We start from the raw sequence: 14787 nt of genomic DNA on the forward strand, positions 1-14787 counted from the left end.
ATGGTGATTAGGAGAAGGCTGATTCTTGCTGTTCTCAGCCCAGGAGCACTGACCAGAATTGTGATCATCTTAAATGCCTCAATTAGATCAAACGAATATGATTTGGTTGGGATTACGGAAACGTGGCTCAAGGACGGCCAAGACTGGGAACTCAACATCCAGGGGTATTCGATATTCAGGAAAGATAGGCAAAAAGGAAAGGGAGGAAGGGTAGCATTACTGGTTAAAGAAGGGATTAACACAATTGTAATGAAGGATATTAGCTCTGATGAGGTGGAATCTGTATGGGTAGAATTGAGAAATACTAAGGGGAAAAAAACATTAGTGGGAGTGGTATATAGACCTCCAAACAGTAAGGCGGAGGTTGGGGATAGCATTAAAAGGGAAATTAAAGAAGCGTGCAATAAGGGCACAGCAGTCATCATGGGTGACTTTAATCTACATATAGATTGGGCTAACCAAATTAGTAACAATACTGTGGAGGAGGAAATCCTGGAGTGTTTACGGGATGGTTTCCTGGACCAATATGTTGAGGAACCAACCAGAGATCAGGCCATCTTAGACTGGGTATTATGTAATGAGAAAGGATTAATTAGCAATCTTGTTGTACGAGGCCCCTTGGGTCGGAGCGATCATAATATGATAGAATTCTTCATTAAGATGGAGAATGAAGTAGTTGTGGTAAACCACTGTTTGTATTCCACTGTGTACATGCCTGGACATGCCTCGGCTGACTCCTCCCACAAGTCCTAGTATAAAGGTGACTGCTCCCCAGCCCTTTGTATTTCTGGACCGGTCGACCACTCGAGGCAGACCTTCATTCTTTTGTTAATAAAAGCCTTTAGTTACTCTCTTAACTCAGTCTTTTATGGGTAATTGATAGCGCATCAATTTTATTAACAAAATTTTTTATAATGGAGAAGATCCTCACACCAGCATGCCTGGACTTAGATCATCGGGAGGCGGACTCATCCACCAAGTTTACTCACTGGCTTAAGTGTTTCGAAAAATTCCTGACCGCCTCCGCAGCAATCAAATCGGACGAGGACAAACTGGATGTCCTGACCTCCAAAGTGAACCACCGAGTGTACTCGGTCATCCAAGACGCGACCTCGTACGCGGACGCTATCAAGCTCCTCAAGGACCAGTACACGCGCCCAGTGAACGAAGTGTACGCCAGGCACCTTCTGGGGAGTCATAAACAACAACCTGGGGAATCGACCGTGGAATACCTTCAGGCACTGTCTGTGCTTGGCCGGGCCTGTGGTTGTAAGGATGTAAAGGCCGCCGTGTACACAGAGGAACTTATCCGGGACGCTTTTGTAGCGGGCCACAGATCCAATTACACCCGACAGCGACTGTTGGAGCAGAGTGACCTCGACCTCAACAAGGCCTCTGAACTCGCACTATCATTGGATGCAGCCTACCGGGGCATGGATGCCTACTCCTCTGCACCATGGACGCCGCGGGGAATGACAGCCTGGGACACGGTAGGACCGCCTCATAGCGCCGTGCCACCCCAGCAACGGCCCAACTACCGCAGCAGTGTCCCAAGGCCAGACAGCAGTGCCCCAAGGCCAGAAATGCTACTTCTGTGGCCAGGCAAAACACCCCAGAGCGCGCTGCCCGGCGAAAAACGCGATCTGCTCGGGCTGCGGGAAGAAGGGACACTACGCTAACGTCTGCAGGGCCAAAGCCACCCCGAACCCCAGCAGCGCCGCGTGTGGGCCATGCGGGCCGCCATCTTGGGCCTCCCCAGCCATGTGCAAACCACCGGTACAGCAGCCATTTTGGACGCCTCCAGCCACATGGGGATCATGGACGCCGCCATCTTGGACGACAGCCGGAACGCAGCAGGCCCCCAACACCGCCTCATCTGATACCCGCAGCGACACACCGACCCCTACGCTGGCATCCGTTACACTGGACCAAGCGAGACCGCACCAGCTGGCCAGTTCCACAATGGACATTAAGGTAAATGGCCACGATACAATCTGCCTTTTTGACTCTGGGAGCACGGAGAGCTTCATCCACCCCGACACGGTGCGGCGTTGCTCTCTCCCAGTCCTGCCTGCGCACCAGCGGATTTCTATGGCCTCCGAGTCCCAGTCGGCGGACATCGGCGGCTACTGCGTAGTGACACTCGTAGTAGACGGGACCGTGTACGATCATTTTAAACTTCTGGTCCTGCCCGACCTCTGCGCTGCCGTCCTGCTGGGGTTAGATTTTCAGTGCCACCTTAAAAGTGTTACGATGGCGTACGGTGGACCCCTACCCCCACTCACAGTCTGTAGCTCCCAAATTGCCCGCCGCGCACCAGGTGCAACCTCTCCACACTCAGAGTCACCCCCCCCCCCCACTGTTTGCTAACCTCACCCCCGACTGTAAGCCCATCGCCACAAAGAGCAGGCGATACAGTGCCGGGGACAGGGTTTTCATTAAAACCGAAGTGGAGCGGCTCCTGAAGGAAGGGATTATTGAGGGCAGCACCAGCCCCTGGCGAGCCCAGGTTGTGGTCGTTAAGACCGGCGAGAAGCAGCGCCTGGTCATCGACTACAGCCAGACAATAAATCGCTACACCCTGCTGGACGCCTACCCACTCCCCCGCATAGCTGATATGGTCAACCAGATCGCGCAGTACCGCGTCTTCTCGACCATTGACCTGAAATTAGCGTACCACCAGCTCCCTATCCGCCCTGAGGACCGCCAGTATACTGCCTTTGAGGCAAACGGCCACCTCTACCACTTCCTTAGGGTTCCCTTTGGCGTCACCAACGGGGTCTCCGTCTTCCAAAGGGAGATGGACCGGATGGTAGATCAAAATGTGTTGCAGGCCACTTTCCCATATCTGGACAATGTGACCATCTGCGGCCGTGACTTGCAGGACCATGACGCAAACCTCGAAAAATTCCTCCGCACCGCCCAACTCCTGAACCTGACATATAACAAGGAGAAGTGCATATTCCGCACAAACCGCCTCGCCATCCTTGGCTGTGTTGTGGAACACGGAGTCATCGGCCCCGACCCCGACCGGATGCGTCCCCTTATGGAACTCCCACTGCCCCACTGCCTCAAGGCCCTGAAGAGGTGCCTAGGGTTTTTCTCCTATTATGCCCAGTGGGTCCCCTACTATGCGGACAAGGCCCATCCGCTGATCAAGTCCACCTCTTTTCCCTTGACGGCAGAGGCCCGCTTAGCCTTCCACCGTATCAAGGAAGACATTGCCAAAGCCACCATGCACGCAGTGGACGAATCCATCCCCTTCCAGGTGGAAAGCGACGCGTCCGACTTTGCCCTGGCCGCTACCCTCAATCAGGCGGGGAGACCCGTGGCCTTCTTTTCACGAACCCTCCAAGGCCCGGAGACCAGACACTCCGCTGTTGAGAAGGAGGCCCAGGCGATTGTGGAGGCTGTGCGTCATTGGAGGCACGACCTGGCCGGAAAACGATTTACCCTGCTCACTGACCAACGTTCAGTTGCTTTCATGTTTAACAACAAGCAGAGGGGCAAAATCAAAAATGACAAGATCTTGAGGTGGAGAATCGAACTCTCCACCTACAATTACGAGATCTTGTACCGGCCCGGGAAGCTCAATGAACCCCCGGATGCGCTATCGCGTGGCACCTGCGCCAGCGCGCAGATCGATAGACTGCGGGCCCTCCACAATGACCTCTGCCACCCGGTTCTTCCACTTCATCAAGGCCCGCAACAAGCCTTACTCTATTGAGGAGGTCAGGACCATGACCAAGAACTGCCAAGTCTGCGCTGAGTGCAAACCGCACTTTTATAGACCAGACAGGGCCCACCTGATAAAAGCCACTCACCCCTTCGAGCACCTGAGCGTTGATTTTAAAGGGCCTCTCCCCTCCTCCGACCGCAATGTGTACTTCCTCAATATTATTGATGAGTACTCCTGTTTCCCGTTCGCCATCCCCTGCCCGGACATGACCAGTGCCACGGTCATTAAATGTCTGAACGACCTCTTCACCCTGTTCGGTTTCCCCAGCTATATCCATAGCGACCGGGGCTCATCGTTTATGAGCGACGAACTCCGTCAGTACCTGCTAACTAGGGGTATTGCCACAAGCAGGACCACCAGTTACAACCCCCAGGGGAACGGACAGGTGGAAAGAGAAAATGCGACAGTTTGGAAGGCCGCCCTGCTAGCCTTAAAGTCTAGGGGCCTTCCAACCTCCCGCTGGCAGGATGTGCTCCCCGATGCGCTCCACTCTATTCGGTCACTGCTCTGCACTGCCACTAACGCCACCCCTCATGAGAAAATGTTTGTCTTCCCAAGGAAGTCCACATCGGGGACATTGCTACCGCCATGGCTGACGTCCCCAGGGCCGGTCCTACTGAGAAGGCACGTGAGGACCCATAAAACGGACCCCCTGGTCGAGAGGGTCGACCTCCTCCACGCCAACCCCCAGTATGCTTACATTGCATACCCGGACGGGCGGGAGGACACAGTCTCCATAAGAGACCTTGCACCCTCGGGGGCCGCAGTAACCCACTACTCACTACCACCCCCCCCCACGATCCGATATCCAGCCCCAGCAGACGGCAGGCCTGGGCCCCGCGACCCGCTCGACATCTACGAGGACGACACGCCTGTGCCACAGCCCACGCAGGACTCGACGCCGGAAGCTCCACTACCCCTGCCGTCGCCACGCCGATCACAGCGGCAGACAAGACTTCCGGAGAGACGCCAATACACTAACTTTTAATACACTTCACCCCGCCGGACTCAATTTTAAACAAGGGGTGAATGTGGTAAACCACTCTTTGTATTCCACTGTGTACATGCCTGGACATGCCTCGGCTGACTCCTCCCACAAGTCCTAGTATAAAGGTGACTGCTCCCCAGCCCTTTGTATTTCTGGACCGGTCGACCACTCGAGGCAGACCTTCATTCTTTTGTTAATAAAAGCCTTTAGTTACTCTCGTAACTCTCAGTCTTTTATGAGTAATTGATAGCGCATCAGTAGTTGACTCAGAAACTAGGGTCCTCAATTTAAATAAAGGAAACTACGATGGTCTGAGGAGCGAGTTGGGTAGGATTGATTGGGGAATGGCACTCAAAGGGTTGACGGTGGATAGGCAATGGCAAACATTCAAAGACCGAATGGATGAACTACAGAAGTTGTTCATCCCAGTTTGGCATAAAAATAAAACAAAAAAGGTGACTCAACCGTGGCTAACAAGGGAAATTAGGGATAGCATAAGATCCAAGGAGAGGACATACAAATTGGCCAGAAAAAGCAATAATCCTGAGGATTGGGAGCAGTTTAGGATTCAACAAAGGAGGACAAAGGGATTAATTAAGAAAGGGAAAATAGAATATGAGAGTAAGCTTGCAAGGAACATAAAAACTGACTGTAAAAGCTTTTATAGATATGTAAAGAGAAAAAGATTGGTGAAGTCAAGCGTAGGTCCCTTGCAGTCAGAATTGGGGGAATTTATAATGGGGAGCAAAGAAATGGCAGACCAACTAAATACATATTTTGGTTCTGTCTTCACAAAGGAGGACACAAATAACCTCCCAGAAATACCGCAGAACATAGGGTCTGATGAAAGGGTGGAACTGAAAGAAATCAGTATTTGTAGGGAAATGGTGTTAGGAAATCCCCAGGGCCTGATAATCTACATCCCAGGGTACTTAAGGAAGTGCCCCTAGAAATAGTAGATGCATTGCTTGTCATCTTCCAGAACTCGATAGACTCTGGAACAGTACCCATGGATTGGAGGGTAGCTAATGTTACCCCACTATTCAAAAAAGGTGGCAGAGAAAAAGCGGGGAATTGTAGACCGGTAAGCCTGACATCGGTAGTGGCGAAAATGCTAGAGTCCATTATAAAAGATATAATAGCAGAGCACTTGGAAAGCAGTGACAGGATCGGACAAAGTCAACATGGATTTACAAAAGGTAAATCATGCTTGACTAATCTACTGGAATTTTTTGAGGATGTAACTGGTAAAATAGATAAGGGAGAACCAGTGGATGTGGTGTATTTGGACTTTCAGAAGGCTTTCGATAAGGTCCCACATAAGAGGTTAGCGTGCAAAATTAAGGCACATGGGATTGGGGGCAAGGTATTGACTTGGATAGAGAACTGGTTGGCGGACAGAAAACAAAGAGTTGGAATAAACGGGTCGTTTTCCGAGTGGCAGGCAGTGACTAGTGGGGTACCGCAAGGATCGGTCCTAGGACCCCAGCTGTTCACAATATATATTAATGATCTGGACGAGGGAATTGGATGTAATATCTCCAAATTTGCAGACGACACAAAGCTGGGTGGGAGGGTAGGCTGTGAGGAGGATGTCATGAAACTCCAGTACGATTTGGACAAGTTGGGTGATTGGGCAGAAACATGGCAAATGCACTATAATGTGGATAAATGTGAGGTTATCCACTTTGGTGGCAAAAACAGGAAGGCAGATTATTATTTGAATGGCAATACATTGGGAGAAGGGGAAGTGCAGAGAGACCTGGGTGTTCTTGTGCACCAGTCGCTGAAGGTAAGCATGCAGGTGCAGCAGGCGGTTAAGAAGGCAAATGGTATGTTGGCCTTCGTAGCAAGTGGGTTCGAGTACAAGAACAAGGATGTCTTGCTGCAGTTGTACAGGGCCTTGGTGAGACCGCACCTTGAGTATTGTGTGCAGTTTTGGTCACCTTACCTGAGGAAGGACGTTCTTGCCATGGAGGGAGTGCAGCGAAGATTCACCAGGCTGATACCTGGGATGGCAGGAATGACGTACGAGGAGAGATTGTGTCAATTGCGCTTATACTCACTGGAGTTTAGAAGATTGAGGGGGGATCTCATCGAAACCTATAAAATTCCGTCAGGTCTGGACAGACTAGATGCAGAAAGGATGTTTCTGATGGCTGGGGAGTCCAGAACCAGGGGTCATAGTCTAAAGGATAAGGGGTAAGCCATTTAGGACTGAAATGAGGAGGAATTTCTTCACCCAGAGAGTGGTGAATCTGTGGAATTCTCTGCCACAGAGGGCAGTGGAGGCCAGTTCATTAAATATATTCAAGAAAGAGTTGGATATATTTCTTGAGGTTAAAGGGATCAAGGGATATGGGGAGAAGGCAGGGACAGGGTACTGAATTTGGATGATCAGCCATGATCTCATTGAATGGCAGAGCAGGCTCGAAGGGCCGAATGGCCTACTCCTGCTCCTATCTTCTATGTTTCTATGTTAAACTTTAATCTTCTATGCTCTAGGGAATATAAGCCTTGTCTGTGCAACCTATCTTCATAAGTTAACTCTTTTAGCCCTCGTATCATTCTGCTGAATTTGCGCTGTACCCATTCCAAGGCCAATATATCACACTTGGGGGAAAGGTGGGGGGTGGGGGTGAGAAGAGGATCAGGAACTCGGCAGTGAAGCAACGCACAGTTGAATAGCCCGTTGACCCGTACCGTCCTGGCTCGTCGTAGGGCAGCTGCTAGAGCAAGTTGGCAGGAGGCGGCCGGTGTGTGCCTGTGGAACAGATGCCCAAGAGTCAGCACCTTCAGGGGAGGAGGGGAGAAAAGGGCAGCAAGATTGGCAAAACAAATCATAGAATCTTAGAATCGTACAGCACAGGAGGCCGCCATTCGGCCCATCGTGCCTGTGCCGGCTCTTTGAAAGAGCAATCCAACTAGTTCCACTCCGCTGCTCTTTCCCCATAGCCCTGAAAATTTCTGCTTTCCAAGTATTTATCCAATTCCCTTTTGAAAGTTACTACTGAATCTGCTTCCACCGCCCTTTCAGGCAGCACGTTCCAGATCACAACAACTCGCTGCGTAAAAAATGTCTCCACATCTCCCCTCTGGTTCTTTTATCAATTCTCTTAAATCTGTGTCCTCTGGTTACCGACCCTCCTGCCACTGGAAACAGTTTCTCCCGATCTACTCTCTCAAACCCCCTCATGATTTTGAGCACCTCTATTAAATCTCCTCTTAACTTTCTCGGCTCCAAGGAGAACAGCCCCAGCTTCTCCAATCTCTCCACAGCAATGAAGTCCCTCATCCCAGCTACCATTCTAATAAATCTCCTCTGCATTCACTCCAAGGCCTTGACATCCTTCCTAAAAGTGCAGTGCCCAGAATTGAACACTCCAGCTGAGGCCTAACAAGTGATTAATAAATCAAGGGTCCTACCCTGTAGAAAAACTTCTGGATCCTCTGTTGCAGCTGATCCACGCCTCCAGCCTCCAAGGATTTTGTAAAAGTGCCATTGAAGAGCTGAATATGTGAGAAAACCAGAAACGTACGTTAAGCTAGGAAAATTGGTCATAAAAGGAAACGAGAAGATGAAAACGTGTAGGAAATAGCCGATCCACATCACCTTGTACATACAGTAGCACTGCTGGATCACGGCCCCATACACTGTGTCCTGAAATACAAGCAAAGATTTACTGTACTGAAGGGTAGCATCACGAGAAATACATAGAATGAACAGCACAGGAACAGGCCATTTGGCCCAACTGGTCCGTGCCGGTGTTTATGCTCCACACGAGCCTCCTCCCACCTTACTTCAACTCACCCTATCAGCACCCTATTCCTTTCTCCCTCATGTGCTTATCTAGTTTCCTCTTAAATACATCTATGGTATTCGCTTCAACCACTTCCTGTAGTAGCGAGTTCCACATTCTCACCACTCTCTGGGTAAAGAAGTTTCTCCTGAATTCCCTATTTGATTTATTGGTGACTATCTTATATTTATGGCCCCTAGTTCTGGTCTCCCCCACCAGTGGAAACACCTTCTCTATGTCCACCTTTATCAGGTCACCTCTCAGCCTTCTCTTTTGAAAGACAATTTTTACAACCTTTCCACAGCTATAGTGTCCTAGGAACGTAGGAACAGGAAGAGGCCATTCAGCCCCTCGAATCAGTTAGATCATGGCTGATCTGTAGCTTAACTCCATCTATCCACCTTGGTTCCTTAACCCTTAATACCCTGGGCCGAACAAAAATCTATCAATCTCAGTCCTGCCTATTATGGGGTGCCGACTGTTACCATCACCTCCTACATGTTCTATTCCAAGCATAAAGCCCCGAACCCCAATGTCTATTGGTGGCTTTTCCAGTCTGCTTTTAGCGATTTTGAGTGCTGTAATCGTTAGGTTCCCATTGTCCCCCACTCCAATGGGAATTTTACAGTTTAAGTTTTATTTTTTAATTACGATAGCTTTTACTATGTTTTTTTGTTGAAATTGATGAGAGAGAAATGATTGGTAGTGAAATACCCCCAATCCATAGAAGCATACAGCACAGAAGGAGGCCATTCGGCCCATCATGCCTGTGCCGGCTCTTTGAAAGAGCGATCCAATTAATCACACTCGCCCTGCTCTTTCCCATAGCCCTGAAAATGTCTCCTTTTCTCTCAAAGTTGCTAAATACATACCGAATGGTGTAAATTCTGGGATGAGGCTATTCTCTTGTGATCTCTGCCATCCATCCACTAATACCCACAACTCCTCCGTTTCCTTTTAACGGATGATGTGATACCCCAGCACAGTAACTTAAGATTGCCTGGTGAAATCTAACCCTGGGGCTGGAGCAGATCATGAGCAGACATTGACTAACCAGTAATTCATCCTCCTGGTATTCTGGGACACGAGTTCCATCCTTATTAGTCTTTTCAATCATTGGATTCGACACCACCTGGACACAGAAACATAAAGAGCAGCGGTTTGTGCACAAACAGAAACAGCACCCGCTTTGATAGGGGAAAGAGGGCGCGGGGGGGGGGGGGGGAGAAAGAGGGCGCGGAGGGGGGGGGGGGAAGAGGGCGCGCGGGGGGGGAAGGAGAGGGCGCGAGGGGGGGGGGGAAGGAGAGGGCGCGAGGGGGGGGGGAAGGAGAGGGCACGAGGGGGGGGGAAGGAGAGGGCGAGGGGGGGGGAGGAGAGGGCGAGGGGGGGGGAGGAGAGGGCGAGGGGGGGGAAGAGAGCGAGGGGGGGGAAGAGAGCGAGGGGGGGAAGAGAGCGAGGGGGGGGAAGAGAGCGAGGGGGGGAAGAGAGCGAGGGGGGGAAGAGAGCGAGGGGGGGAAGAGAGCGAGGGGGGAAGAGAGCGAGGGGGGGAAGAGAGCGAGGGGGGGAAGAGAGCGAGGGGGGGAAGAGAGCGAGGGGGGGAAGAGAGCGAGGGGGGGAAGAGAGCGAGGGGGGGAAGAGAGCGAGGGGGGGAAGAGAGCGAGGGGGGGAAGAGAGCGAGGGGGGGAAGAGAGCGAGGGGGGGAAGAGAGCGAGGGGGGGAAGAGAGCGAGGGGGGGAAGAGAGCGAGGGGGGGAAGAGAGCGAGGGGGGGAAGAGAGCGAGGGGGGGAAGAGAGCGAGGGGGGGAAGAGAGCGAGGGGGGGAAGAGAGCGAGGGGGGGAAGAGAGCGAGGGGGGGAAGAGAGCGAGGGGGGAAGAGAGCGAGGGGGGGAAGAGAGCGAGGGGGGGAAGAGAGCGAGGGGGGAAGAGAGCGAGGGGGGGAAGAGAGCGAGGGGGGGAAGAGAGCGAGGGGGGGAAGAGAGCGAGGGGGGGAAGAGAGCGAGGGGGGGAAGAGAGCGAGGGGGGGAAGAGAGCGAGGGGGGGAAGAGAGCGAGGGGGGGAAGAGAGCGAGGGGGGGAAGAGAGCGAGGGGGGGAAGAGAGCGAGGGGGGGAAGAGAGCGAGGGGGGGAAGAGAGCGAGGGGGGGAAGAGAGCGAGGGGGGGAAGAGAGCGAGGGGGGGAAGAGAGCGAGGGGGGGAAGAGAGCGAGGGGGGAAGAGAGCGAGGGGGGGAAGAGAGCGAGGGGGGGAAGAGAGCGAGGGGGGGAAGAGAGCGAGGGGGGGAAGAGAGCGAGGGGGGGAAGAGAGCGAGGGGGGGAAGAGAGCGAGGGGGGAAGAGAGCGAGGGGGGGAAGAGAGCGAGGGGGGGAAGAGAGCGAGGGGGGGAAGAGAGCGAGGGGGGGAAGAGAGCGAGGGGGGGAAGAGAGCGAGGGGGGGAAGAGAGCGAGGGGGGGGAAGAGAGCGAGGGGGGGGAAGAGAGCGAGGGGGGGGAAGAGAGCGAGGGGGGGAAGAGAGCGAGGGGGGGGAAGAGAGCGAGGGGGGGGAAGAGAGCGAGGGGGGGGAAGAGAGCGAGGGGGGGGAAGAGAGCGAGGGGGGGGAAGAGAGCGAGGGGGGGGAAGAGAGCGAGGGGGGGGAAGAGAGCGAGGGGGGGAAGAGAGCGAGGGGGGGGAAGAGAGCGAGGGGGGGGAAGAGAGCGAGGGGGGGGAAGAGAGCGAGGGGGGGGAAGAGAGCGAGGGGGGGGAAGAGAGCGAGGGGGGGGAAGAGAGCGAGGGGGGGGAAGAGAGCGAGGGGGGGGAAGAGAGCGAGGGGGGGGAAGAGAGCGAGGGGGGGGAAGAGAGCGAGGGGGGGAAGAGAGCGAGGGGGGGGAAGAGAGCGAGGGGGGGGAAGAGAGCGAGGGGGGGAAGAGAGCGAGGGGGGGAAGAGAGCGAGGGGGGGAAGAGAGCGAGGGGGGGAAGAGAGCGAGGGGGGGAAGAGAGCGAGGGGGGGAAGAGAGCGAGGGGGGGAAGAGAGCGAGGGGGGGAAGAGAGCGAGGGGGGGAAGAGAGCGAGGGGGGGAAGAGAGCGAGGGGGGGAAGAGAGCGAGGGGGGGGGAAGAGAGCGAGGGGGGGAAGAGAGCGAGGGGGGGAAGAGAGCGAGGGGGGGAAGAGAGCGAGGGGGGGAAGAGAGCGAGGGGGGGAAGAGAGCGAGGGGGGGAAGAGAGCGAGGGGGGGAAGAGAGCGAGGGGGGGGGAAGAGAGCGAGTGGGGGAAGAGAGCGAGTGGGGGAAGAGAGCGAGTGGGGGAAGAGAGCGAGTGGGGGAAGAGAGCGAGTGGGGGAAGAGAGCGAGTGGGGGAAGAGAGCGAGTGGGGGAAGAGAGCGAGTGGGGGAAGAGAGCGAGTGGGGGAAGAGAGCGAGTGGGGGAAGAGAGCGAGTGGGGGAAGAGAGCGAGTGGGGGAAGAGAGCGAGTGGGGGAAGAGAGCGAGTGGGGAAGAGAGCGAGTGGGGGAAGAGAGCGAGTGGGGGAAGAGAGCGAGTGGGGGAAGAGAGCGAGTGGGGGGGAAGAGAGCGAGGGGGGAAAGAGAGCGAGGGGGGAAAGAGAGCGAGGGGGGAAAGAGAGAGAGGGGGGAAAGAGAGAGAGGGGGGAAAGAGAGAGAGGGGGGAAAGAGAGAGAGGGGGAAAGAGAGAGAGGGGGGAAAGAGAGAGAGGGGGGAAAGAGAGAGAGGGGGAAAGAGGGGGGGAAAGAGAGAGAGGGGGAAAGAGAGAGCTGGGGGAAAGAGAGGAAAGAGGTGAGGGATGGGGGAAGGGACAAGTGTAAACAGAGTGACACCAAGCTGTGCCAAAACATGAGTTCTGTGCACTGAACAGAGTGAATCTGCCCTCAGGGAGGGAGGGAAATATGAAGAAAGAACTTGCACACAGCAAGTTCCCACAAACACCAATGAGATAAATGCCCAGATAAACTGTTTCAGTGATGTTGATTGAGGGATAGGAGAACTCCCCTGCTCTTCTTTGAATAGTGGCCATAGGATCTTTTATGACCACCCGAGAAGGTCGACGGGGTCTTGGTTTAACGTCTCATCCAAAAGACGGCACCTCCGACAGTGCGGCACTCCCTCAGTACTGCACTGGGAGTGTCGGTCTAGATTAAGGGCTCAACTCTCTGGGGTGGGACTTGAACCTACAACCTTCTGACTCGGAGGCGAGGCTGCTTCCCACTGAGCCACGGCCGACACCTGGTGAAAAATTCAGGTGCTGGCTGCACTCACCCACCATTGGAATAGCCAGGGTCAGGTTGGAACTGGTGGAAACACATAACGTTTGATAAATGCATTACCACAAGCTCAGCCTTGATTACACTCAGCTTAACAAGCAAGACAATAGTTCCAGGTGATATGCAGCAAAGCATCGCACCATCTGCAAGTCTTTCTGCCTAAAGTATGCCATGCAATGTGTACCATAACCATCCAGAAATTCTCTTCTGCTTCATGAAAGAACTGCCTGTTCTTCTGTGTATGCAAGGACTTTGCAGGCTTGGTGGGACAAAAGGTCCTGTGAATGGGAAAGAAACATTCAGGTTAGTTCAGAGTTTGATTCTGTAAAGCTGCGAGCTAACGCAGGTAACATACGATTTACTCTCACTCGTGAATAGCTTACAACATTTGCACAAGATCCAGACTAATGGGCAGACCGAGCCATTGAAGGAAAGAAAGAAAGAAATTGCATTTGTACAACTCCTTTCACGATGTGATGCAAGAGGCAGAAAATGCAGCTGTAAACCAGCCGTTTCACAGGGACAGAGAACAGGGCTTGGAGAAAACCAATTTAAAATTACCGAGTGGGTCGAGGGGTTCGACTAAAACTCTCATTCTCGCAGAGTTGCGGGTGTGGAACCAATTCCCCAGCCTCTCCGGATGTTCCAAAGTGCTTGACTTCCAATTAAGCACTTTTGAAGTGTAGTCACTGTTGTAATGTGGGAAACGTGGCAGCCAATTTGCGCACAGCAAGCTCCCACAAACAGCAATGTGATAATGACCAGATAATCTGTTTTTTAGTGATGTTGGTTGAGGGATAAATATTGGCCAGGACACCAGGGAAAACTCCCCTGCTCTTCTTCGAAATAGTGCCATGGGATCTTTTACGTCCACTTGAGAGCAGACGGGGCCTCGGTTTAATGTCTCATCTGAAAGACGGTACCTCCGACAGTGCAGCGCTGTCTCAGCACTGCCCTGGAGTGTCAGCCTAGATTTATGTGCTCAAGTCCCTGGAGGGGGACTTGAACCCACAACCTCCTGACTCAGAGGCGAGAGTGCAACCTACTGAGCCACAAAATGCAGCAAGCGGTAGCATAAGAAAGTGTGGATCAAGGGGCCGTTCAGCCCAAGAGGCCTTGTACAATCTACCCTGTTAATATTTTGAGGGAATGCTCTGTGTAAGTACTCCCTCATCCCTAGATGTAATCAAAAAAACTCCACACTGTTCACCCTTCCTCGCATCTCCATGATTCAACCCTGCCCTGCTGCCCTCCAGAGAAGATTCCCCACCCCCCTGCCCCAGAAGTAATCACGAGATCCTGTGCAGTATTTGAACATCTCGATTCTACCTTTATAATCTCCAATCTCATTCCCAACCAGATACTTACGCAGCTCATGTAGTCCCGAAACCACCTTCGCTGGGGAATCTGTTCCACACCTGCTACTTTGCGAGAATGAGAGTTTTCGTCTAACCCCCCCCGCCCCCAACCCATTCAGTAATTTTAAATTGGTTTTCTCCACGCTCTGCACTCTCCCTGTGAAAGAAAAAACCTGGATCATCCCCTGTCTCATGACAGGAAGGGCCAATGACACAGAGATATTCCCTGGTCCAGGGAATCACACGTACGTCCAGAGGAAAGGTCACATCGTGAAAACAACACTGTCTTGTTAAAACAATTCCACTGCTGTATTCTTACCTTGTAAACTGCACAATTGCCTCACACAATCCAACATTCCTAATCTTTTCATTCTTATCAACCTCACTGGGATGATAAAACAGGATCTTTTTTTCTTCCTAAAACAGAAACACATGGTCTGTTAATGATTCACGATGACCCACCTCTTCTATAAACAGCAACAACTTGCATTTATATAGCGCCTTTATCTAGTAAAACGTCCCAAGGGGCCCTACATTCCTATGTTCAAAGAGCATTATCAGACAAAAATTGACACTGATACACATAAGGAGATATTAGGACAGGTGAGCAAAAGGCTTGGTCAAAGAGGTAGGTTTTAAGCAGCGTCTTAAAGGAGTAAAGAGA

The 14787-nt window shown here is 52.8% G+C and overlaps 1 protein-coding gene across 5 annotated transcripts in view; it reads right to left on the reverse strand.

Moving 5' to 3' along the window:
- The window catches only part of ccz1 (CCZ1 vacuolar protein trafficking and biogenesis associated), a 49202-nt gene that overhangs the window by 25742 nt on the left and 8673 nt on the right, over nucleotides 1–14787 (reverse strand). For all 5 annotated transcript variants that reach the window (XM_086001113.1, XM_086001116.1, XM_086001117.1 and 2 more), the window contains 5 exons: nucleotides 14443–14540; nucleotides 12950–13043; nucleotides 9582–9659; nucleotides 8341–8388; nucleotides 8154–8237 (listed from right to left, as the gene is read on the reverse strand). In XM_086001113.1, coding sequence (XP_085857239.1) covers nucleotides 8154–8237; nucleotides 8341–8388; nucleotides 9582–9659; nucleotides 12950–13043; nucleotides 14443–14540 — 402 coding nt within the window. The remainder of the gene's footprint in view (nucleotides 1–8153; nucleotides 8238–8340; nucleotides 8389–9581; nucleotides 9660–12949; nucleotides 13044–14442; nucleotides 14541–14787) is intronic.

Source organism: Somniosus microcephalus, chromosome 11 (assembly GCF_052327205.1).
Source record: "Somniosus microcephalus isolate GS21.2 chromosome 11, FLI_Smic_1.0, whole genome shotgun sequence".
Classification (NCBI taxonomy): Eukaryota; Metazoa; Chordata; class Chondrichthyes; order Squaliformes; family Somniosidae; genus Somniosus; species Somniosus microcephalus.